Source organism: Mauremys mutica, chromosome 19 (assembly GCF_020497125.1).
Source record: "Mauremys mutica isolate MM-2020 ecotype Southern chromosome 19, ASM2049712v1, whole genome shotgun sequence".
NCBI classification, from domain to species: Eukaryota; Metazoa; Chordata; order Testudines; family Geoemydidae; genus Mauremys; species Mauremys mutica.
In genome coordinates, this window is record NC_059090.1 from 9,556,583 (window position 1) to 9,582,780 (window position 26,198).

The 26,198-nt window shown below is 41.2% G+C and overlaps 2 protein-coding genes across 5 annotated transcripts; one reads left to right on the top strand and one right to left on the bottom strand.

Annotated features, from left to right (window-relative positions):
* Nucleotides 1-3,929: 3,929 nt before the first annotated feature.
* Nucleotides 3,930-20,002, bottom strand: DERL2 (derlin 2). 2 transcript variants are annotated; one of them, XM_044994058.1, is made up of 7 exons: nucleotides 19,812-20,001; nucleotides 17,476-17,541; nucleotides 14,855-14,928; nucleotides 14,233-14,326; nucleotides 13,415-13,610; nucleotides 11,847-11,937; nucleotides 3,936-5,473 (listed from the first exon to the last, which is right to left on the bottom strand). In XM_044994058.1, exons 1-7 carry the CDS (start codon nucleotides 19,902-19,904, stop codon nucleotides 5,368-5,370), a joined length of 720 nt encoding a protein of 239 aa, XP_044849993.1. In that variant the 5' UTR covers nucleotides 19,905-20,001; the 3' UTR covers nucleotides 3,936-5,367. The 2 variants fall into 2 exon arrangements, with proteins under 2 accessions (XP_044849994.1, XP_044849993.1); XM_044994059.1 differs by lacking the exon at nucleotides 14,855-14,928 and having other exon boundaries at nucleotides 3,930-5,473; nucleotides 14,233-14,355; nucleotides 19,812-20,002.
* Nucleotides 20,003-20,017: 15 nt separating this feature from the next.
* Nucleotides 20,018-25,270, top strand: MIS12 (MIS12 kinetochore complex component). 3 transcript variants are annotated; one of them, XR_006574412.1, is made up of 3 exons: nucleotides 20,257-20,443; nucleotides 21,452-22,195; nucleotides 22,238-25,270. XR_006574412.1 is itself a non-coding variant. In XM_044994061.1 (2 exons), exon 2 carries the CDS (start codon nucleotides 21,490-21,492, stop codon nucleotides 22,123-22,125), a length of 636 nt encoding a protein of 211 aa, XP_044849996.1. In that variant the 5' UTR covers nucleotides 20,018-20,156; nucleotides 21,452-21,489; the 3' UTR covers nucleotides 22,126-25,270. The 3 variants fall into 3 exon arrangements, 2 of the variants coding, with proteins under 2 accessions (XP_044849996.1, XP_044849995.1); XM_044994061.1 differs by lacking the exon at nucleotides 20,257-20,443 and adding an exon at nucleotides 20,018-20,156 and having other exon boundaries at nucleotides 21,452-25,270; XM_044994060.1 differs by lacking the exon at nucleotides 20,257-20,443 and adding an exon at nucleotides 20,189-20,250 and having other exon boundaries at nucleotides 21,452-25,270.
* The last annotated feature ends 928 nt before the right edge of the window (nucleotides 25,271-26,198 follow it).

Sequence of the window (26,198 nt, forward strand, 5' to 3'; positions counted from 1 at the left end):
GAAAAAACTAGAGCTTTTGGGTCTCGTGCTGGCTAAAGAGGCTTTGAGCTGTAAGCTAAGAAACTGCCCCTTTTTATTTCTGGTTCCTCCTGCATTTGGAGAAGCAGGGCTTTGTACCTTTCCTTAGAAACAAACAAGACCGCAAAGAAAATAGCAGACTCCATCAATTTCTGCTTCCAACTGGAACATCCCCAGGCCCTGAAATTTGACTTGCCACTTTTCAACCTGAGTGGCTACAGTACCGTTCTTTGGGAACATTTCTACCAGAAGTCCTCATGGGAGACTGGGCCTAGGGCTAACACTTCTTTTCTCTGTTCTGATGGAAGGTCCAACTGAAATGTGGAAATTATCTATCTCCTTTCTTCAGAGAGGGAAGAAGGCAAAAGATAGTGTATTTAACTGTGAGGACGGAGTCACCTAGCCTAATGGAAATAAGGTCACCCTGTTAAATATCTCACTACTAGCAGTATCATCTTCTGCAGTTCACTTCCCCTTGGAATTAACTAATTACTTTCTTAAAAAATTAGTGTCACAGGATATGGGGGAAATGGGCAGTTTATTTTTATTTTTAAAAGTGTACAAGCAGCAGCTTAAGCATAAGAATTCTGGAGTCCTACTTCTGAATTTTAGGCCCAAATATGACAACATATGGGTCAATTACTTGTCCCCTCCCTATTATTTCACCAGTATTGGACAGTCGCCATAGACTCATAGGACTGGAAGGGAATTCGAGAGGTCTTCTAATCCAGTCCCCTGAACTCAAGGCAGGACTAAGTGTTATTTAGACAATCCCTGACAGGTGTGTGTCTAACCTGCTCTTAAAAATCTCCAGTGACAGAGATTCCACAACCTCCATAGGCAATTTATTCCAGTGCTTAACTACCCTAATAGGTAGGAAGCTTTTCCTAATGTCCATCCTAAACCATCCTTCCTGCAATTTCAGCCCATTGCTTCTTGGCCTAGCCTGAGAGGTTAATGAGAACAATTTTTCTCTCTTCCTTGCAAAAATCTTTTATGTACTTATGTTATCACAGGGGTAGGCAACCTATCGCACGAGTGCCAAAGGCGACACGTGAGCTGATTTTCAGTGGCACTCACACTGCCCAGGTCCTGGCCACTGGTCCAGGGGCTCTGCATTTTAATTTAATTTTAAATGAAGCTTCTTAAACATTTAAAAAACCTTATTTACTTTACATACAACAATAGTTTAGTTATATATTATAGACATAGAAAGAGACCTTCTCAAAATGTTAAAATGTATGACTGGCACACGAAACCTTACATTAGAGTGAATAAATGAAGACTCGGCACAGCACTTCTGAAAGGTTGCCAACCCCTATGTTATCATGTCCCCTCAACGTCTTCTCTCCTCTAGACTAAACAAACTCAGTTTTTTCAATCTTCCCTCACAGATCATGTTTTCTAGCCCTTGAATCATTTGTGTTGCTCTTCTGTGGACTTTCTCCAATTTGTCTAAATCTTTCCTGAAATGTGGCACCCAGAACTGGACACAACTGTCCAGTTCAGGCCTAATCAATGTGGTGTAGAACAGAAAAATTACTTTTTGTCTCTTGCTTAGTTGCTTGCTACCATGCTTCCCAGCACACTGCAGCAAATAAGCTTACCTGGCTGCACTGAAAGAACACAAAATTAACTAGCTGCTTTAGAAAAATACTCCAACTTCAGTTTGGGATAATGTTGACTTTGGAATCTGAAGGTGGGAGAGTCTCAACCAAAGCTACCATTTTAGAATCACAAATGAAACACCTGAAAATAACTATGGCTGGCTCCTTAGCAGTAGCCACCACACCATCTCCTACATCATTTGTGTAACGAATATTTACTTCAATAAAGTGTGAGTGTCTGAGGTTTCAAAGAGATGAAGCTTAAGAGAGTTTGAGAGACAGCTTTCCAAACTAAAGTACAATACAAAGGCTCTGATGTGGAACAATCACTGCCACGTATTGGGAATCTAATTAGACTAAGAGTGTGTTCTTCTGTGGTTCTTGCTACTGTTAAATATTTGATGCATGCAATTTATGAAGTACAATACTTTTCTTCATTTAAACTTTGACAAGCGGTTCAGAGGATGAGCAGCTTTGTTTTTAGCCTATGACCAAAATTCTTCACACATCTGTTAAGCACTTAGCTGGCCTATAAAATGTCTTATGAACACGCAGTCTGTCCCATCACCTGTAGCCACCTACGCTCCTTGAATGATCTTCAAGGAAAGAAGAATGCTGTAGAAAGTGCCGTTGGCAATTTGACGCACAGCACTCTCACCAATAGTACAGGATGGCGTTTCGGGAAGCAGTGTTCACTTACAGTCATGAAAGACCGGTTGGCATTTTTCCACAACAATAAGGTTATTACATATTTGGATAACTGCATTCCACCTCCATAAAATTTTACTGCTACTTGAAGTGGCTGTATGTCCTGTCATAAACTGTTTATAATTTCTCAACACTATTATTAGTGGCTATAACCAATGGAAGTTGTAGAGGTAGTTCAGCTTTTAGTGAAATTTAAAAGGGTAACAGTCGTTTAAAGCCATATAAGTACCTAAGATAGACACAAAAAAGTGGCCTCTTCCTATTTTAAGTTCAACACATGATTTGTCTCTCTCTAAAGTAAATGCTTGAGTTATTATAGAACTACAATGGGGAATACTGACCATTTGAGGTCAGAGAGGGAAGTCTGGGAAGCCAGGCTACCCTGTTCCAGGAGTCCCAGAGCAGACAAAGGCCTAGGGAACAGCAGAGGCAGATACTGGAAGAAACAGATGGTCCCAGAATAATAGTGTCTGGAAGAAACCAGGACCAGGAGCCTTGTAGTGTAGAGTGGGATGGGGCATAGCTTCCTTCCCCCCCACCTCCCGGCCATCCAGGACAAATTCTGGGAAGGAGAGCAGCATATAATCTATGTCTTCCCTCACATGGGTGTAAAAAAGCTTAAAAGAAATTTAAAAGAAATGCCAGAAAAGAGTGTAACAAGTAAACAGAGCTAGGAAACAACAGGCCATGAAAAGCCATTTTATACTATAACAAGCCAGCAGTTGTCTCTCTAGCCACATAACTCAGGCAAGCAGTCTCCTCCTATACTTCCTATTTCTTTATGATAGGCACATCTCAATATCCCAAGCAGATTTACTTCAACATCTTCTTTAATGGAGCAGTAGGCCCGTCAGCCACTGACCTGGCCTGCAGCTTGCTGGTACTTAGCCTGACAAGCCTGCCTCCCCTTTATGTTAAGTGAAGGCAGGAGTCTGGGTGGCAGGAGATCGAACTCACTGCCCTGAAACAACGTTAGCTGCATAAAATTCTATGGTCTGGAGATTAAGGAACTGGTCTTGCTCCCCAGCAACATAAGTGGTTTCAATTGCAAACAGTACAAGTTTCTGAAAGTATTAAAATATGGGAAGATGCACGGCATAAAGACGAGACAGCATCTGAAGACAACTACATTATGAGGTATTTCAGGATAGCCTATATGTCATTCCCTCATCTTTGAGGATGCCTCTAGCACCACACTTCTATTAATATGCTCTTTAAAACTTGACTTTGAGTACAAATTAACAAATATACTGCAAAAAGTAGCAAGTAGTTTCAGTAGACGAGCCTGGGTCTTGATCCTTATGAATATATGCATATGCTTCTTGTTACAGTGGTGAGAAACAGACCTCCCTTTTACAGACAGACTTTGGTCCTAGCTACAGAATTGTCCTTTAGCCTGCTAACAGTCCACCTGCAGATTAACAAGAGTCTCTATACAAAAAATTGGAACATGAATCTAATCAAATTGCCCCCTCCCCCTCCAAAATTAGACCCAAATACATTCTTACCTCTCAAAAGGATAAAAGTAGGATTTAAAACACAGGCCAAGCCGTTTTCTAGACGAAGAGATTTCTGTAAGTCTCAGACGCAAGACTACGGAATACCACTCAGTTGAGACATGAGGTCCACAACTCACCATCAACCCCCACCAAAACCTCAGAGAACACACATCCCACTCAATTTTTGAAATTAATGATTACGATGGATGGATACCTTCAGTGATGAGAAGTGGGATACAAAACCTCTCAGACAAGTCACTAGTTCAAATCCAATCCAGGTTAGCTGGTCCATTCTGTGATAGCTGTTCAGTGGCCTATGTGAATGAGTTGATGTCACTCCAATTCTTGTTGGCTAGATGTCCATATCACTCACAGCCCTCTCGTTAGCAGTCTTGCAGAGTTCAGGGACTGAATTTAGCACACAGCATTAACAACCCTCTTCTCTACAGGTCATGGCTGAGGCATGTTGGTGAGGAAACCTAGGATTTTTGCCATGTCTCCAGGGCTGTCACTGGAACCTTTCATTAACACCAAAATACACATCAGGGAGCTTTCATGTTTGCAGCAAGCATCTGTTAAACTTTCTCTAGCCTTGTCTTCTTTTCTATCATTTCCCTCAAATCAACAGATTATGCAAGAAGGTAACAAGCAGTCACAAGACATTTTATTTTATTCACTCACTATCTCAGAGCTATGCGTATCCCAGTCTAGGAGCTACTACTCTAAATTATATGGGAAAATCTTTCACAGCATTCTGAATAATTTGCTGACCACTTTGAAAAAAAAAAAGTTAGATTTTTCAGAACTATACATGCATATTTGCATTTGCTACCGCATGTATAAGCATGTCAGTGAGATTCATACCTGGCCACATGTAGTTCAAAATAATCTGGATCAAGATGTATTCTCAGCCTGCAAGCTAGGTTCATAATAGGGCTCATACTGGAACTGCAGCAGTCTACTTTCATAGAATTAGCAAGGTAAAATTTGCACCATCCAAAATTAAAATCCTGTCTGACTCAAAAGAAAACAGGCTTGGAAATTTAGTGTATTTTGCTTCATACCAGCCTTCGACAATGAGAATAGGGAATCACTTTAAAAGATCTCACACGTCTGCTTTTTATCCAATGAGAAAAAAGTTAAAGCCAAAGTTTTATTTTGTCCCTCAAAGTTTCCCATACACAGTTTCCTGTATCAAATAACTTGGAAAAAAATGCCTTAGAAACATTTTTAAATGAGTACGCATGGTCTTGTTAACTGAAGTTAACAGGAAATGGTTTCCAGTTGGGTTTTTTTTGGCTCCACTAGATTATGCTTTCAGTACCAATACAACAAAACCCCTGGTGTAGAGAGACACTGGTAGTCTCCTGGAAATGTCTTGGATTAGTTAGACTGCCATATCATAAAGTGCTTCTTGTATTCAGAACCATAAAGCTGTCAAGTGTCCTTTCTGCAACAAGGAGAAAGAGAATTCCCAATATGGTACTTCAGTTTAGTTCCTTCCAGTTATGTCTGGGTATTGGCACAGCCATTTATTAGCCTCCGAGGCGCTGACCTTCACCCCATGCAAATCCTCCTGGTCGCTCTTCGGGCAGCGGATTGTAATTGGGATCATCTTCTGGTGTATCAAACATTGCTTTCCTGTAAAGCAGAAGTTATATGTAAATACACAGTTCACACTTGAGGCAAGCAGTCAATGTCACATTCTCACTACAAGATACAGTATGCAATAGTGTCAATCATTTAAATCCAAGTCACATTTGTCCTCTAGTTGAGATCCAGTCAGCTCATATGATGCAAGCCCTTCAGAATTAAAAGTTTAAATAAGATCATATAGGACTCAAGTTCAAATATGCCTTACCCCTGACAACAGGGTCAGTGAAGTTGAATCGGTAGCCTTGTCTACAGCAGCTACAGAAGACACATTAGCACATCTCTAGCAAAATATATTTAAACGTACTTAAAAGAACAGGATTAACAGTTTTCTTAGCCGGTGGAGACACGACCCAACTTAAACCAATTTACAGGAACATGTACAGACTAGGTGGGACCAAGATATTGGGTGAAGTAAGGGACCACCAATGAGGCTGGAATAATTAGTCAAGTCCTTGATTTACCTCAAAAACCTTCAGTATCCTTTCACTAGCAGCCTCTATAAATATAGTTTTGTAACCTAGTTAACAGCACAGTTCAGCCACGGCAATTCTAGTCACTGAGCCATATTATCACCCTTTTGGCAAGAATCCTATAAAGAGAAAATGTAAAACTTTCTGACTAATGAGTCTAAGGCTTGGTCTACATTACAGAGTTAGGTCGACGCAAGGCAGTTTACGTCAACCTAATTATGTCAGTGTACACGCTACAGCCTTGCTCCCACCTATGTAAGTACCCGACTACACTGACATAACTCCACCTCCAGGAGAGGTGAAGGGCTTATGTCGGTGCAGTTAGGGCGATGCAGTGTCCCGGTAGACACTGCATTACTATCATCGGCTGCAGGCTGTCATTCTTGACAATTTCTCGGCCCCCACTGGCTGCCCTGAGGCTTCTGGCTCCCGCACCAGGATGCAGAACTCCCTGCTGGAAGCCTGGGGAGCTAAGGGGGGCAGCCAGGCTCATGGCGGCGGAGAGCCAAGAGCCCAAGGAGTGGGGAGGGGAAGCTGGGCTTCCGGTGGGGAGCTGCATGTGGAGCTGAGAGCCCGGGCTCTCAGCCCTCCATACTGCCCTCTTATGTCGGTGGAAGTGCTCCTCATGAGGACATGCATAACCTACAGAACGAGGGTAGTGTGGACATGAACCATCAGAATAATTACTGCAGTGGTTGTAAGCTGACCTAACATTTCTAGTGTAGACAAGCCCTAGGGTTCAGGTCACCAGGCAGAAAGATTCTAAAGCAATCCCAACATGCCTTCTTTTTGACTGGTGCCTGGAACCAATTTGAAGCTCTAAGGTTTCTTGCTGGTTTCCATGCTGGTTGGGATGAAGAGTAAGTATTAAGCTAGGCAAACAACAAACTAAGAAGTTTTGAGTACAGTTAAATTATTTAACATGCTAGTCAGCAAGGGTGCTATGCTGTCAATGAAAAGATGGAGGATGAATATTTGTGAGGGAGGGAGCGGTAGGCATGTTGATTGGAGGAAAGAGCCTGACTTTCAAGTCTGAGTTCCATACATGATTCACTATTACAATGCTATTGCCCTAACAACTGGAAGACACAAACTCCTAGCTCACTCAGTGCCATGTGTTAAATCAGTTGTCAAGGGAACAGGTTTATGTATAGGGGGAGGGATAGCTCAGTGGTTTGAGCCTCAGCCTGCTAAACCCAGGGTTGAGAGTTCAATCCCTGAGGGGGCCATTTAGGGAACTGGGGTAAAAAAATTGTCTGGGGATTTGCTCTACTTTGGGCAGGGGGATTGGAGTAGATGATCTCCTGAGGTCCCTTCCACCCCTGATATTCTATAATGGCTCTTTATACTCCTGAGATAAAAACATCTCAGTCTGCCACACATTTTAGTTTGGTCAACTAACAATTTTATCGTTATCATTACATTACTACCAAAATGGAGTGGTTACTTACCTTTAGCAACTATAGTTCTTAGTTACCGTTGTTGCCCATATAGATTCCACACCCCACCCTGCAACCCTGTTTTTTTGCCGTTCTCTTTATCTGGGATTCTGACTTAGCAATGGAACTGAAGGATGGTTGTGGCTCCTTTCAGTGTGGACAAAAGGACACACATGGCACAAATGGTAGCCAATGGATACTGCTATTCAAAAATATTCTCATTTCACACATGTGCACTTAGAGTGGGATCTACACGAACACCATATTTTAAGAACCACCGTTGTTTCCTGGTTCTGAGGTGGCTACCAGAAAAAAAAGCCACATTTATGTCAACCTCTGGTGTTCCTATGTGATACACAGCAGAGAGTTCTCTTGAAGTAACAGCTAATTATGAATTTCTTGTCATTTAAAAACTGTCTTCCTTGACACCTAGTTTCATGCTGATCAAGTGAACCAAAGCCACAGTTAATTCGCTCTACTGAAAATTATATGAACAGCACAACTGAATTGAAGGAATTTGAAGTAAAGATATATGCATGAATCTGAAACGGACATGCTCAGTGGTTGAAACAACAAGACTCAAGACAGGTAAGGAGAAACTTAGTACTTTTCATATGAGCTAACCTTAAAAGCAGTTTCAAATTGCAGAGGCACTCTCCTCTAAGCCAAGTACAGGCAGCTCAGGGAACAAGGGCAAAAATAGGCTCCAAATTCATCTAAGCTACAGCTAAGCACAAAGGGGCATACTGTACTTGCTGGTTTGAGGGGGAAATTTTCAACTAGTGAACAGGAAGTGGCAGCCAAAGAAAAGGAGTCTTCATATCAGTCAGCTGCATGGAAACTGATGAGGGAACAGTACTGAGCAATGAAACAAGAGGACATGGAGGAAAAGAAGAAAAACATGGAGAGACTTCAAACTAGCCATTGGAAAAACAGGGCAAAACTCCCCCATTAGCCAATACATAGGTTAAGCAGCGTATTAATACGAAGTGTTGAGAAGTTATGTTAACTGTGTATTATGCTCTCCTCATAATTCTGTTCACCCGTGTCAAGTATCCTATAACACCTTGCATTAGCTGAAGTAAGCTTTGGCTTAAGTAAATAGGGAAAATGTCAGTATCAGGACATATGAGTGTGTTACCATAGAAAAACAGGTAGGGAGTTATTCTTACAAGCCATTACTGGAATGCCCCAAAGGAAAAGGACAAGATGTATGATTGTTCTACCCTGGTACCAACCTAGGTGCCTTCACACCCCTTTGGTATGTGGCATGCACATCTTCAGAACAAAGATAAGAGGCGCACCATGTTACCAGAAAAAGATAGAAAGAAAGATGATTGGTTAAATCTAATTTCAGATTATGTACTCAATATCTATTACTTATAAACAGATGGGTATAAAAATATAGCTTTAGGAGTGTAACTTTGGAAGCACATCTTCTGTGTACGCTGAATGTAACAATGCTGCATGAGATGGCTTCCCAGATATTGGTATTGTATTGAACCTTTTTCCTTTACTATATTATTATGGGATTATGGCAATAAATCTGACTGATAAAGGTTTATTTGGTGTCCTGAATATATTTCATAACGAACCAAACAATTAACTATACAATTTATCAACATCCTACAGTCAGAGGAAGTCCTTTGGGAGAGGTATACAAACACAGAAAGTCAGACAAAAATATATAGAGAATGAGGGGATTTCAATTTCATGGGATTGTCTGAAACATGAATAAATGATAAGCAATAGGCAACATGAATTTGTCAAGAACAAATCATGCCAGACTAACCTAATTTCCTTCTTTGAATACAAAACAGGAAACAACAGACTACGCAGCAGGTACTGCTAACAAAAAATCTAGGAGTTATAGTGGATCACAAATTGAACTAAGCCAAAGTGATGCAGTTGCAAAAAAACTAATATAATTCTGGGGCATATTAACAGGAGTGTCATATGTAAGACACGGGAAGTAATTGTTCCACTCTACTCAGCACTGATGAGGCCTCAGCTGGAGTATTGTGTCCAGTTCTGGGCGCCATATTTTAAGAAAGATGTGGACAAATTGGAGAAAGTCAAGAGAAGAACAATAAAAATGATAAAAGGTTAAGAAAACCTGACATACAAGGAAAGGTTAAAAAACTGGGCACGTTTAGTCTTCAGAAAAGAAGATGATGGGGGGCCTGGTAACAGTCTTCAAATATGTCAAGGTCTGTTATGAAGAGGATGATTAACTGTCCTCCATAGTCACGGAAGGTACGACAAGAAGTAATGGGCTTAATCTGCAGCAAGGGAGATTTAGGTTCGATATCAGGAAAAACTTTCTAACTAGTAAAACAGTTAAATACTGGAATAGGTTACCAAGGGAAGCTGTAGAATCCCCATCACTGGAGGTTTTTAAGAACAGATTACACAAACACCTGTCAGAGATGGCCTAGGTATATCTGGCCCTGCATCAGTGCAGAGGGATGGACTAGAGGACCTCTTGAGATCCCTTCCAGCCATACATGTCTATTATTATTTAGAATTAAATTATTGTAGGGTGGCACTAGAGACTATTTGGAAGCAGAGAAGTTGTGCATATAAATGAAGCAGTTAAGAATGACGGGATAGAATAGTTACGGCTTCCAATTAGCATTATTAAAAGATGTAAGGATGAATTTCTTACAGCTAACGTTTAAAGAACAGTATTCAGAGAAGAAATAATAGGTCAGTATAGTACTAAATATCTCTTCATATCTATGGAGAGCTGTGGAAACATTAGCTGATCTTCATAATATATCGGTGATAGGCAAGTGTCTCCATTTCACAGTTGAAAGGCTAAGGTACAGAGAGGTTGACTTGTTAAAAATCAACAGATAACTTTGTAGCTGAGTCAGAATTACAATTCAGGATTTCCCAATTCCCAAAATCATACTTAATCCTGTTGATTATGCTGCCAATCAAACCAGTTTGAGAGATTTCACCTCTGTGGATATCTGTTTACCAAGTGCCCAAAAAAGTAATTTACAAACATAAGGAATTAGACTGGATATAAAAAATTATACCCAAGATCAAAACTTGAGCAAAGGAAGTGAGAGTAAATTTAACTTTCAGTCTTTGGCAGTAGTATAAAAGTTTGTGCTGTTATGTAAGGCAAATCCTGGCTGACACTAAAATAGCTAAAGAAATTATATGATGTTATGTTCACAAAAGGAGTGACAGGACACTCAGAAATATTTTCAAAAGGGAGGATGGAAAATACCGAGTTGAAGACAAGTCTACTGCAGACACATTTAAGAAGATTGCTAAGTCTGAACATTCACAAATTTAGGACATGACAGGATTCATAACCAGTCTTCTGAACAAAGTGACTCAAGTAGTCCCAAAATATTGGTGATCAGACACTAGACTGGATCTTAAGTGAAGCTCTGTGGATGAAATCATAGAACAAGAACTGTCCCCCACTTGGTTCACAGGCATACTCTACCAGGTGAGCCAAAGGGAACCTCTCAATGGCTGATAGCTTAGACCCCATCTATACAGGGGGAATTGACCAGCATAGCTATAGCTATTGCAGAATAACTATTCCATTATAGCTATTCCAGTATAATTTAGTTATTCTGCAATAACTCCTTTGTGTTAGCACTCTATTCTGGAATAGGTGATTTTATTCCAAAGCAAAGTAATTAGTCCAGAATAAAAATCACTTTTATTCTAGAAGAGTAACCACATGGGACACTTATTCTCAACAGCTATGCCAGTCAATTTGTTTAAAATATCAGGTTTAGAAATCAAATCTAGACAGGATCAACTCAGCACTACACATCATTCTGAAGGCAAGAATGCCAGACAGTTTGCGGTCTTAAAAACTGAGGTCTTTTCTACTCAGAGAATTTTCAAGAGGTTTACCCCGTCCTTCAGGAAAGTTCCCCATATCCATTCTAGTGTGCAGCATTCCAGTTGGTTGCTATTCTCTGCCCAAGAGATGAAAGAATATGAATGGCACTGTGTGAACAGAACATAGTCTATTATGTGTTCTGTGATCCTTTTGGATGGTGGGGAGGGAAGGAAGTAGCTACCCAAGTGTAAAATATTAGCCACATTAAGCTTCTCACTCATTTTGTGAATTTTGCACTCTGAACTCATACTGACACTTTGTCCTAAAATGGGTTTCTTTTAACAGATTCAAATATATTTGGTGCCACCAACAGGCAAACTATATTATCGATTTTAGTTAGCATAGGAGTTCTTGGACCTTTTCAGAAGTTAGACCATGTCTTAAGAGTGTCTCTTGGATCCTCTCCCCCTCTGGCAATTGTAACACCCATATGACAAATGGAACAGTATGATGAACTCAGTGCCATTTATATCAAATTTCCAAATTTACTTGTATTTGAATTAGTTTAAAAAAAATATTGTGTACAAACACATTTGTCTATGTGCTCCAAATTAGAAAGTAACACTTACAAAATAGATGGTGTTTTCAGAAGCCGTCCACCACCAGGCTGATTAGGAAAGATATCCTCTAAGAAAAAATATATGTGTCCAACTGCGATCCCTAGAATCAATGAAAAAGAAAGCTGAAGTTGAACTGGTGACTTTCAATATTGCCATTATACCACCTTTAAATGTTTCACTAGATTTTTCATGAAATAAAAAAAAGACAAGTTGTGTGTTTTGATACCCTTTGTAAATAGCATGATGTTAAAAGGAACTGAAGTAGCATGGTACATACTCACTAGAATTAAGTGCCATACTAGAAGAGATCTATAGCATAGTGAGACATATAAATACAAGTAAAAGTCTGTCACAACTGTCTAAACACTTTGGTGGTATGGTTTCATTTGTACTGACGAAAATGTCAGAATGCAAGCTGCCTTACACAATTAAGTCTCATCTCCATAGTCAGCCATGGATATCTGGCTCTCTCCAGGTAATGCAGAAGCAAAACACTGCACTACTTGGAGACGTTACAACACAGAGTACGCCACCACGTACAAGAACAATGAAAACTGGTAGAATACAGTACTCTGTACATCAGAGCATGTAAACAATTAGGTCACAACAAAAAATAATCATGTGCTTCCTTGCTGCTTTTAATTTTTTTTCCCTATATGGAACAGGTTAATAGACACACTACCAATTGAATGAGCTGACTCCTTTAGTTAAAGGTTTGTCACCTTAATCCCTCAGAGTATAAAACTCACTATTCAGCTAAGGTCCCATTTCAGAATGAAAACTTTTTCAGAAGTCTTTAATGCGGAGGACTGTTTCCTCTTCCAAAAGAAATATAGAATGTATCAGACAATAAGTTGTTCAAAGCGCTTTGGAAAACAAGTCTTTTTAAAAAAAGTTGAAATATCAAAGTTACAAATACTTGTCAGATTTGTACCAAGATAAACTGAGCAAGACAGGTAGAGGTGGCCTTTGGAACAGGGTTATGCAGTAAGATCTCTCAGATACCAGGAAGAGTATTGGCTCTGATACAATCACTTGTGCAATAAGCCAATCCCAGACCATCGCTCCAGCTCTGAAGACTTCCCCAATCCAGTTTCTTCTCTAGAAGGGTGGCCCAATTTCTGCTCAGCTGTGTGCAGTGAGCACTTCTGGATCTGAGATAATTCCGAAAATCCTTGTCCTGGCAGTCACAGCACTTTCTTTTGAAATACCAGTACAAAGGATTATTAATGTGTGTGGAAACTAAAGATTCCCAAAACGCACACCTGATTAGAAGTGACTCTCAGAGGAAGCAGCACAAAGGGGGAACTGCTCGTGAGAGAGAAAAGATAAGAGATCCATCACCTAAACCATCCAGGCTAATCCTGAAACCATAATCAACCCTGTCACTGGAAGCTTATGGATATCTACTTACCTCTCTAGTAGTGCATCAAAGCATAAATAGCCAACATGGCTTGATAACCCCTTTCTCTTTGCAGGAAGAGTTACTAAGTAGGGGGAAAAGAGACTTTACCTACCAGTAGTTTATGACAGAGTGGCCAAAAAGTCTAAGGATTTCATTTTTCATAGCTTCTTACCCAAAAGATCCACAATGATGGAGTTCCCCAATAGCAATGAAAAGCCCATGAGTACCCAGGGCAGAAATGGGGCCTGGAAGATGAGAAGACCAAAAAAGTTCATACGGACGTAGGGATTCCTGCGGCTCCACACATACACGAGCATTATAGTAAAGGCCTGACCCAGGAAAACCAAGTTCACAAACAAGCCAAAAACCTGGCACAAACAGTTAAAGAAAATATCAGTGCACATGACCTACTTGAAGAAAACTGAAATATGAATATGGGGGAGACGGGAACCTATGGGCTTCAGAAAAAAAAATCGTTTTTGGAGGCCAATCGTGGCCATCAACAAAAATAGACACACCTGGCCTTTGAGTCTATGGTTTTCCAAACAAACTTAAATATTCCCTCAGTCAAACAAGACACCTATAGTTTAATCCCCCTTAAATACTCCATGCTGCAAATACACTATGAGGGGTTTGTTATTACAGAAGCTATTTTACACACAGTGTCTATATTGGGGGGGGGGGGGGGAGTGTAAATTCACCTGGACAATAACATTTCCTTCAATCCTCATGATAACTGTACAGTTAAATAGCATCTTTCAATCTAGGATCTCATCTTTATAGCTTTAACTGAAATATTTAAGTGCAAAAGATCAATTCCACATTTAATAGTAACCACAAGATCTGGAAAGTTTTGAAGCCCACTTAAAATAGTGTCATTCAGATCTCATTATACAAAAAAAAGTATTTCTCTATTCATTGACTTTCAAAGCACAGGGTCTGTGTCCTCCGTGTTAATCACAGCTGTATTAAAACAGTAAAAAAGGATACAGTCATTAAAAGTCCACCAAAAAGGAACATAAATACAAAGTCTGCCGTCCGACCTCGGAAAGACCCCTCCTCAAGCATTCGGCAGTAACGATATCTGAAGGTGTAGGTCAGGAAAGTCTGATACTAATCACATTCAGCAGAAAGAGTAAGAAAAAAAATAGCTGTTTACATACATTCACATAGGTTTTACATACAGAATTCCCAAACATCCTTCACAATCGAAGGATTTTTATAGTAGATTATCAAGCAAGTATTGAAATTACATAAAGTAAATTTGATAGTCTCAGTCCAGTTCTGAGTTAGTGGACAAGTATTCACACCACAGAAAAAATACCTGCCCAATTAGCCGTCTTACTGGCTATTTAGCAGAAAAGTCTGGTACTACAGAATGAATTCTCACTCCTAGTAGTGTGCGTTCCAAATCAAGATTGAAACAATGAAAGCTCACTGAAAAAGAATTACTGAATTAGTTATTTAGGATGAAATCCTGGCTCCACTGAAATCAGTGGCGCAGGACTCACACTGAGTTCACAATGTGGTGCAGAACTGGACCCTTATACAGTAACACTGACACACAGTTTTGCATTCTAAAGAGGTGAGATACACTTTTTATAAAGGATACAAAAAAATCATATTAAATAAAAAATTAAATCCAACTGGCCCAAAGAATAAGTAGTTTGTAATCAACCGCCATACCTGTCAGAATAAGAGGAAAACAGATAAGACAACTTAAATATAAATGGTACCCATCTCACGTATTTAAATTCTCTACATAGAGAATACAGAAAGAAGTTTGTTTAATCCACACAAGCTAAAATAACTTTATGAAAATGGTTTTTGAACATTGTAGTAAGCCAATTTAATGATCTTTTTCAATAGTCAGACTCTAAAATTCAGTAAACCGTACTACTTTGCATTAAAGACTTGGGAATACATTGCTATACTCATTTTCCAAGTAAACAAAGGCATATTTAAAAACAAAGTATACCATAACAAATATATTTTGTTCATCCTGACAGCAGTTTAGTTTTAATTATATGCAATACTTAATAGTATACAGTATTAGTAAATATAAAGGTAACATATTTTGTAAAAACAAAATCTTGGTCTTATAAGACTTCATGACAGCACTTCCTTTTAATTTTTTGCAGAGAAGAAAATTGAAACCCTAAATTTTGTATGACAATTACTGGGTTTGCAGGCTAGGTGAGTGATGCATCTTCAATTCTACCATATCAAAATTCCTCTCCACAATGAAATATAGACTTGGATTGAAGCAAGATTAGTTCATCTATAGGAAAGCTAAAGCAATGTTTCGTTACCCTAAGTAAAATGTGTGGTCAGATTAATTTTTTTGAATTCTATCTGTCGGAGGTCAGTATGATTACTTAGAAACATAATTCTGAATGAAGTAGGAGTAAGGACATCTTGTCAGTTTGACAAATCAGCTGTATTTCAGAACCAACAAGCTTTCATAGTAAGCAATTTTTTGGCTTTGTTATTGTGTTAACAGTTGAGCTGAATCAATCAGAAACATCTTGGCCCCTTGAAACAATCTTTCAGAAGAATCCTTAGTTTGATAGGAGGCATTGCTCCTTTGGATGTCTGCTCACCTGAGAAGAGCTAGCAAGCAGAAAGAGCGGCTAAGCACTTGGCAATCTAACTTTTAATCCATGTGAAGACTGCCCAAAGTTTTATCAAGTTTATTTGACTTTTAACACTGTTTTAGTATGAGCATTCTGTGTAATACGACAATACTACCTAGAGTACAGCATCTGACATTATGTCCCCATAATAAGACAGAAGAGCACCATCACACAAAACACGCACACTGCAAAATGGAAGGAAAATTACTCGGCAAGTTAGAATGAAAACATGTAAAAAGAAAGATTACTCCTGGAGGAATTCTGTGCCACTACACATGCGCAGAATTGATGTCCCCGGCAGATTTATTTGCTTCGCTGCAGAAAAAATGACTTTCTGATGGGGAAGCAAAAGGAAGCCACAAAAGCAGTCACGTGACCCTCCCCAACAGTATGTTTCAGGTGCTCAGGGCATCCAGCAGAGAGGTAAATCACTGTGGGGCAGGGGGCGGGACTGGGGAAGACCTGCCTGGTGGCTCCTACACTGTGCCGGGCTCAGCTGCTAGTCCTGGCTGGGCAGGACAGGACTTCCTCTTCTCTGGCACAGCATCCAGAGCCATGTCAGACCCACCCCCAGATTTCTCCCCTGGCTGTAGGAAGCTCTGCAAACTCCCCACACACAGAGTTCCTGCATCCATTGCTCCTCTGCTGCAGGGGGAGAGATTCCTGTACAGGGAGCTGCTCCCCCATCCACCCAACCCTGGTGCATCCAGACCCCCTCATACCCAGACCCTCCTGCCAAGCCTCACTCTCCTCCCGAACTCAGAACCCCACCCCCTCCCAATGAGCCCCATTCCCACTGCACTTGAACCACCGAGATGAACCACATGCACCAGGATCCCCACACCACCGAGCCCAAACTCCCACAGCATCTCAACCCCCCATTGAGCCCCCCACACCTAGACACCCTGCCAAGCTCTATCCCTCGCACTGCTGAGCCCCAACCACCTTCATCTAGATCCCCCTACAGAGTCCCCCAACAGGCCCCTGTACATCCAGATCCCCTCCACACCCAGATCTCCTACTGAGCTGATCACCCAACACAGAACTCTCTCAACCCACACCCAGATCCCCCCACACTTGGATCCTGCCTTGCTGAGCCTGCCTGCCCACACGGAGGGACAGGGCACTGGGTGTTTCTGGGGGCAGGTTGGGTCCTTGTTCTGTGTCAGGGTTGGGTGCAGCCTCACTGCTGAGTCCATGTCCCGGTGGGGAGCTGCACAGTTATCTCCCACCTCTGTGCTCCCCAGTGCCATGCTGGAGCCTCCATATTTATTTGACAAATAAAATTTGCAGAATTTTAAAATATTGTGCACAGAATTTTAATTTTTCTGGCGCAGAATGCCCTCAGGAGTAAAAGATAGCTCCACAAATGTGTCTGCAAGCAAATTCAGTTTCTTAGCTACTGTTTGAACAATGTGACCTATCAAAGCAATGAGTTTTTACCACTACTTACCTTCACTTGAATGTTATTAGAAACCTTCCAGGGAAAAAAAGATATTCTAATATTCTCAATGTGCAGTTGGGAAAACAAGTGTTGCAAGTTTAATAATTTTCTTACAGGGATGACAACATTTAACATTCAGAAAAAAATACTTACTTGAAAGTGTTTAAATATTAATTCGGGGTTAAAATACAGTTGAAATGGTGTGATTAGTTCTAGTTGCTGAAATACAAGAGAAAATATGTGACAGGATCAATCCATTACATTCCACTTCATTTACTGTAGAGACACAAAGAACCTGTCAGTGGTACAATATCATCTCATGTTCTCTTATTTTAAAAATTATGTGCAAAGCCTAAATTCAGCCAACATATTCAACCTTATGTTCCTTTTACAGTCATGCTTGCCCTCCTCCTCTGCCTCCCCCATTTTGTCCCGTGCCTACTTATCACATCTTAGTCCTGTTTAGATTTCAAGCTCTTTGGTTTAGTGGCTATCTTCCATTTTATATTTGTAAAGCGCAAAAGATAGTAAGGTTTTGGTCCAGAGATCTGGATTTGGCTCATTTTACATCTGTAAAAGTTTCATTTCACATGCAGGGATCTGTAGAGCCATGAAACAGAATAGTCTTGATGGGGTCTCTGACCACTACTATGACTATATCATTATTATATAAGGCAAAAAAGAATGATCTTTCTGCTTTAAGGAATGTCATCTTATATTTTTTCCATCACATAAAAGCATATTCCCCCCTTTAATCTGAGAAACAACTACTGAAAGCTCACCCTAGTTTCACCCAAAAACACTGAGTTTTCAGAAGAATTTAATCTTGGCAAAGTTTTTCCTTCTCTACATTCCTTTCAAAATAAAAGAGGTTTCACGGCATTCCCAGGACACAAAATCTTCTTCAAAGACTACATCCAACATATATGTATGGTGCCACTAATGGAATGTTTATGTTGCACATTATGCATGTGTGTCTAGAACATAAGAACAGATACACTGGGCCAGGCCAAAGGTCCATCTAGCCCAGTCTCCTGTCTTCCAACAGTGGCCAATGCCAGGTGCCCCAGAGGGAATGAACAGAACAGGGAATCATCAAGTGATCCATCCCGTTGCCCATTCCCAGCTTCTGGCAAATAGAGGCTAGGGACACCATCCCTGCCATCCTGGCTAATAGCCATTGATGGACCTATCCTCCATGAATGTATCTACTTTTACATACCCCAAGAGCTCACATGGCTTCAAAAACTGATATATTACATTATATTTTTTAAACGGACACATTCATCTTAAATGAGCATGTTTTTAGATTGCTTGTGTCCAGTCACTTGAATGTGGGCAACACTAGCAACCAATTTTCCATGTATTTGCTTGGCCATCACTTTAATAGCTGTCATTACTATAACCACCATTTTATGAAAGGGCTCTGCCATATTTTCCACACTTCTCTAGAGGCCTCATTAATAAGAAATTTACTAAGTCTAGCAAAAGGCTGCCAAGGAATGGGACACCATTGGGCTGGGTGCTTAATGATTCTGCGGTGAAACACCCTACGCCTCAGAATACAGTGGCTCTGTAATATAGCTACCAGAGAACGAGTCTTGGAGAACTGTCTAATTCTCCCCTTCCCCCAAAAAACACACACACACACAGCATCTCATGTGGATGCCTGATTCCTTTTCAGTTCCTGTCCTTATCTGTGGTGCAACTGTTAAATGTCTTGCTACCCTCACCCATTTCAAGTGCTGGTGGGTTTGGATTTTGTTTGTGCATTCAGCACAGGCTGTGAGTACACCTCCAGAGGGTCCTACAGAAAAGATCCTCAACTAGGGGGATGCAGAGATCTTCCAAGGGGTACATCAACACATCTAGATATTTGCCTAGTTTTACAACCCCATAAGGCTACATAAAAAGCACTATAGAAGTAGTACAACGTAAATTTCATAAAAACAACATGAGCAAGTCAGCAATTTTTCTGTGGTAGTGTGTGCTGTGACATTTTTGTATTTGTACATCTGATTTTGTAGGCAGGTAGTTTTTAAGTGAGGAGACACTTGGAGGTACACAAGACAAGTCAGAGTATGGAAAGGGGCACAACAGTCTGGAGAAGGGGAGCGCCCTGGTCCTACAGGATAAGGGAGCGACAGAGCCACCGGAGCCCAATCAAGCAGGTAACCGACCCCCCAGGCTGCAGGGCCGTTTCAACCAGGATCGCCGTTCGGCGTCTCTGCAACGGACCGGACCCGACCCAGCCGCACGGTTCGGAACCCGCACAGCCGCGGGGGGAGGGAGTGAGGCCAAACCGGAACCGAGCCTGGCCCTTGCTCCGCTCGGCCACGCCTCACAAGCGGGGGCGAACCAGGACGTAGCCCTCGTCCCTCCCCGCAAGGGCGGGCGGGCGCCCCGGCTCACACCCAGCGGAGGGAGAGAACGAGGCTGCCGGCGCTGCCCCCAGGCCCACCCCGCTGCCCCGCACCCTCCTGGCTCACCACGGCGGCGGTGGTGAGGACGCAGGCGGTGGCGTAGGCCCGGGTAACGGGCGGCACCTGCAGGTACTCCTGCCGGAAGGTCTGGTACGCCATCTTAAGGCTCCGCTTCCGCTTCCGCCCGCGCGACGGCCGGCCTCATTCCCCTCCCCTCCGCACGCTACACAACCAATCAGCGCTGCCTCCGGCATCCAAAGCCGGCCAATCCTTCGCTTTCTTTTATCTCAGCGGTTTGAAGGGGGGAATGCGCTTCTTCCCGGGCGCTCTGACGTCCCCCGTCAGACGTGCTTTGTGATTGGGCGGGGTATTGTCTCCCCGCCCCAGGCGGCGCTCCGATTGGTTTGGGAGGTGGGCGCTGAGTGGTGGGGCTCTTCCCGGGGGCGGGCGTTCGAATGAGGCGGGAAGCGGCGTCCGGGCTCGCTCGAGAGGCGCCGTCCGCCCGGTGAGAGGCCGCGGGCAGTGGGCGGGGAGGCTTCCCCACGCCTGCGGGCCCCTCGCACTTGGGAGCCGGGGACGGTGGCGCCCCAGTCCCCAAGGCCTCGGGAGCCTGGGCCCAGGCGATGGTTCCTACCGCGGCAAGAGGCAGCCGGGGCCTGAGGGCCCCAGCGGCCCCCACCCATTGGGCCTGGGCAGCGGTAGGGCCGCGGGGATAGAGCACCAGGCTGCGGGTTGGCGCTGTGCCTGCTGGGGGAGCTAGGGCAAGTCATTGCCCTGCCCCGTGCCTCAGTTTCCCCATCTGTACAATGGGGCTAAAGAGCCTGACCTGCTTGGTAAGGCGCTTTGAGATCTGCTGAGGAAAAGCTCCCAGTGAGAGCTGCCTGCTGTCATCGGCTCTCACCCTGCGTTGAATTTCCTGAGCGCCTAATGCTGTGGCTAATTATCCAGGGGGATCTCCCCTCCCCCTTAATTATGACCAATGTCAGTCACTGAAAACCTTCCCAAGGTGTCAGCCTGGCCCTTGGTCTGATTTGAAAAGGCTTGTACACAGTAGGGGTCTGTGACTGTTAGTGGGATAAAGGCTGGTAAACTGCTTAAAGGGGGAGCTCATCCTATTATAATGGACTAATTGGGGTCTTGGTCCTACCGTGTCAACACAAATGCCGGAGAAGACTTCTGTTGGAATACCTGCAGCCCAGAGCCTTCAGCTCCAGTGTGACAGGGAAACTGCTTTTATACACCGTGTGACAGTTGTATTGATAGTTATGGCTGCAGGGCTTTTCCAAACAGTTAAGATATTGACATATTTATCTATAACACAGTGTAATATGTTCAGAGAGGTCTACAACTGTTGACACAACGCATCACTTGTGCATTCAAACACTACAAAAGAAGGTTCAATTTACATTCTACAGAATCCCTCCTTGGGCCTAATGACAATAGAATTTAGATTTTAATGTAAGGTTCTGGTCCTAGTTAGCACTGGTAATTGAATAGGATGTAGTTTCCTCTGAGTCAAAGACTGGCAAACTATGTCCTGCTGGGCAGAGAAAGGACTAGATTAAGAACCAAATTCTTTAAATTCCCCTAAATTCAAACTTGACCTCTGCTCTTCCTAAGTGAGGTTAATGCTGTAATAGACTGCTAATACAACTCACCCTTTCCAAAATACAGATTTGTACTTATGTTCCTTTTTTCCTTTACAGATTTCCACATTGTCTACGGTTGACTTCTTTTAGCCAAGATGTCAGTGAATCCTATGGCATATGAAGCCCAGTTCTTTGGTTTTACCCCTCAGACATGTATGCTTAGGGTCTACATTGCATTTCAAGACTACCTGTTTGAAATGATGCTGGTTGTGGAAAGAGTCATTCTGAAGAAACTAGAAGGTTGTCCTGACTCTAAGATCAGTCCATTCCAAATCCGTAAGAGCACAGAGAAATTTCTTCTCTTCATGAAGGAGCGCTTTGATCACCTCTTCAGCAAAATGGAACAAATGCTTTTGCAGTTGGTGTTAAACATCCCTAAAAATGTTTTACTTCCTGAAGACAAGGTCCATGAGCAGTACCCCTACAGTAAGGAACAGTTTCAAACTCTTCACGGTGAAATTGATCAACTACAGAAACAATACAAGGTTGAAGTGTCTGCTGGACAGACCCTTTTAGCAGAATTAGAAGAACAGAAAATGGTTCAGGCAGAACTTGAGAAGACCCTCCAGTGGTTTGATGGGCTTGAGAACATATGCAGAGAGCACGGGACTAGCAATTTAAAGGAAAGCTTTGCATTCTTGACGCAAACGGCTAAGAAACTGCAAGATATACTAAAGGAAGTTGAAAAGAAAAACAAAAGATTGCAAAATAGTAATCTCCATGTAGTGTAAAGGAAGTACTGAAAGGGCAGCAGAGAAACCAATAAGACAATACTTTTGTCACAATACATTTTTTGAGGATCTCTCCAGAAGCATTTGTATATAAAGTTTTGGGGGTTTTGCCCCCTCTTCCTTGCCATACCAGGTTTTGACTGAAAGCTGGTGAGTGCAATATTCTGGCAAACCATCATTTTCCCCTCCTGAATTCTATAAATACTGCATAGATATTTCTTTAAGTAAATAATTATACCCCCTGAAGAATGTCTAAATGAATTGTCTGAATGGTAGAAGTGCAGATGCAAAATAAGTGCATTGTAATGAAGACTTCAATTCTCTGCACTAGTTCATTTAAGCAACCTTAGTAGATAGGAAGCTTTTTCTTTAATGTACAATAGGTTAGAAGCATTTTAATCTTAAACTATTTTTTGGAAGTCAAGACTTGTCAGTATTGAAATGTTCCATTTAGAAATGTAAGCATGTGACATCATAGTAAAACTTAGGCCTTGAGGAGAAATACATTTATAAATGTTGGAGTTGGAATTAATCTAGACAATGGTGAGTGGTTTCTAAAACGGAGGGGTTAGTTATTACTTCCAGTATTTAAAAAAAAAAAAATTGGTTGATATGCTGAAGGAGTTAACAAAGACAGGACAGAGGGCCTGGATCTTTCCTGTTTCTAGTGGGAGTATTTCACAAATATTAATCAGTAGTCACAAACCTATGTACAGTAGGTGATTATACCAATTTTGCAAACGAATAGTTAGTTTTGCTCTGAGCAGGAGGTGCACACTGTACAGTGCTGTGTCTGATAAGAGACAGATATGAGCTACAGCAGAATAACTCAAGACTCTGGACTGCTTTGAAAGTTTTCTTGCACCATAGTATTTATTGTAGTGTCAGCACAGCATTATACATTGTGTGACTCTTGCTAAAAGCAAAACTTAGTTTGCCTAGCTATACAATGGATATACTCACCTACCTTACATGGGTGTTGTGAGGACTGATTAATATTTGTGAAGTCCTTTGAGGTCCTTGAATTAAGCTTACTTTATATGGACTTGTTGCACAATCCATCAAAATAAATGTGAATCTTTTCATTGACTTCAGTGCCTTTTGGATCAGCCCTTATTTGCATATTAGTACAGTAAAAAGAAGCTTAACTTTTACAGGGGCAAAACTTCCTTACTTTTTAAAAGATACTTGCTTGAACGATGTTTAACTTCTGTATAACTTGAGAGCTACTTAAAAATTATACATAAAGTGACAAAATATATTTTTTCAATGCATTCTGAAACTATACTATGAAATATTCTATGAAATATTCTATGCTAATCTATGAAATTTGTCAAATACCTGAGGATTTCTGGATCAGCTCAATATGCTCAAAGAACAGGTCAACAAATTTGAAGTGTCCACTGATTTTGTGAGCCCAGTGTGACATTTTGTGACTCACCTTGGGCACCCAAAGTCAGTGTCCACATCTGAAAATTTGGCCAAAGACGTTAACTTTTAATGTTTAACGCTAGTCTTTGTGTGAACTAACGTGCATTAAATAACACCTAAAGATTTTCTAATGGAAATCATTGTAAAGTATCTTATTTAGAGACTCATTTTGTATATATACTTAAAACATTGTTTATTTATCTGCATTTTTTTATCAGTAAAATCTGAGTGTTCATTTCCCCACTACTCATTCTTACATGTAGTAAGCTTCTGTGCTACTGTATGGCTGCAGCTAAAACTATAGTTAGAGGATTAGGAACAGATACTGAATAAGCAGATTAGTTTTTAAGATGCAGCTTAGGCTGTCTTTTATAAATAAAGTACATAGTTAAACACAACTTTTTCTTCCCCCAAACTGCAAAGGCTACGGCCCATACTTTGAACTAAACATGCCAGTTTATGAAAAGTCATTCATCTGTCACTTTGTAGAACTTGCATCCTTTTACCGTATTCTTCTATTAAGAGTGTGATTTAAGTGACAAGTAAATAAACATTCCAATAACTCATAAGATAGTGTGATGCAATTTACTGTTACTGTGCTAGAAAAATCTCATTCAAAAATCTTCATTGCTAATGCAATTTTTTTCAGCAATATGACAACAACAAATCTGTGGATATTGTTTTGTCAGACAGCCCCAAGGGAGTTTAGTTTTCATTCTGAACAACAGTGAATGTTAATTGGAAATCTACTGCAGGACAAAAAAATTAAATTGGTAATTTAAATATAAAATTAAGTAAACATGTGGATGTCAATAGTAGGAGTACAGTAATACAGACATTTGGCAAGGCAGGAGATGAAGAATACAGATACCATCTTTTCTTCAGGGTACAATTAAAAGCTCCTTTCTGAGCCTTACAAATCTACTGTGTGCTTATTTAAATAGGTCCATAAAACAGGAGCTATAGCATAATCAACAATTACGTTGATTTTTTTATAGTAAGAAATAAAAAAAAAGTCCATGTGGGGACAGGGAGTGGTAGGTGAAGACACCCCCCCCTCCCCAAATGAGACTGATAGTGTTTATCATTCATTGCTAGTAATGTCAGCATTTCCCCAAGGAGTGGATCCTTCCTTAAATATCCCATGGACTAAGGAGGGATTACTTTTTTAAAAACAAGGATGATGTTTTGAGTAATATAATGATAAATAGTGCTGAGGATAGGGACTGGCTTGGGATAAAATGAGTACCTTTTATAGATACTCTATAATGGTGGGTTTTAAAGCTGTTCACCAAATACATATTCTTCAAGCTGGATAAGAAAAGCAAAACACTCTAACTTTAACTGCACTTTACTATGATTTTAACCTCACAAACAATGGGTATCTTGAATTTTGTGCACAAACACATTCAAATAGATTAAAAAATAAATCAATCATGGGGTTTAACCCTGCTAAAGGTGGTTGGTTTACTGGGTCATCCAAACTCCTTACTAATATAAAGTTGTGTCCTCAGATAGACCTGAGAGGTTTGTTGTCCATCTATTTTATCAGGTTACAGAATGTTCTCTTCTTTTAAGTGAAACAATGTTAAAAAAACCCAGCCAGAATGTTAACGTTTTTGGGAAGTTTGCAGGAGATACATTTCTACATGTAACCTTATGCAGACTGTATATATTTTACCTTTCTCTGCAATAAAGATACATTTGAAACACTTCACTACTTCCTATCAGTTGTAATAGGCAATGTGGATTCTCAGACTACAATAGGCACAGTATGCAGAAGGAGTGTTGTACATGTTGGCATGAATATGCAAAGTACTGAGGACCATTATATGCTCACCAAACGTATCAAAGCGTACAGCTTTATTTCCATTATTAATTAAATTGGGTTGATGTAGTTCCTGGCATAGAGAGAAGTCTTGCATGCTATTACACTATAGACAAATTGTATTTCTTTTGTACATTAATAATTCACGGCTGGAATTCCTCAAGGGCCTCTTTTCCACCATGATTTCAACAATTTCCATCCCACCATCAACCTCAGCCTAGACCAATCCACACAAGCGGTCCATTTCCTGGACACCACTGTGCTAATAAGCGATGGTCACATAAATACCACCCTATACCAGAAACCTACTGACCGCTATACTTACCTACATGCCTCCAGCTTCCATCCAGGACACACACGATCCATTGTCTACAGCCAACCTCTAAGATACAACCGTATTTGCTCCAATCCCTCAGACAGAGACAAGCACCTACAAGATCTCTATCAAGCATTCTTAAAACTACAATAGCCACCTGCTGAAGTGAAAAAACAGATTGACAGAGCCAGAAGAGTACCCAGAAGTCAACTACTACAATTCAGGCCCAACAAAGAAAATAACGCCACTAGCCGTCACCTTCAGCCCCTAACTAAAACCTCTCTAGTGCATCATCAAAGATCTACAACCTATCCTGAAAGATGATCCCTCACTCTCACAGATCTTGGGAGACAGACCTGTCCTTGCTTACAGACAGCCCCCCAACCTGAAGCAAATACCAGCAACCACACACCGCTGAACAAAAACACTAACCCAGGAACCTGTCCTTGCAACAAAGCCTGTTGCCAACTCTGTCCACATATCTATTCAAGTGACACC

What these genes read in the sequence shown, in the direction of transcription:
- MIS12 (XM_044994061.1), top strand. Translation starts at nt 21,490, where the DNA reads ATGTCAGTGAATCCTATGGCATATGAAGCCCAGTTCTTTGGTTTTACC.
- DERL2 (XM_044994058.1), bottom strand. Translation starts at nt 19,904, where the DNA reads ATGGCGTACCAGACCTTCCGGCAGGAGTACCTGCAGGTGCCGCCCGTT. An exon ending in TAATATTTAAACACTTTCAA is followed by an intron (nt 14,929 to 17,475) that starts GTAAGTATTTTT and finishes TTATTCTGACAG; the next exon opens with GTATGGCGGTTGATTACAAA. An exon ending in TTATTTAATATGATTTTTTT is followed by an intron (nt 14,327 to 14,854) that starts GTATCCTTTATA and finishes CTACACCTTCAG; the next exon opens with ATATCGTTACTGCCGAATGC.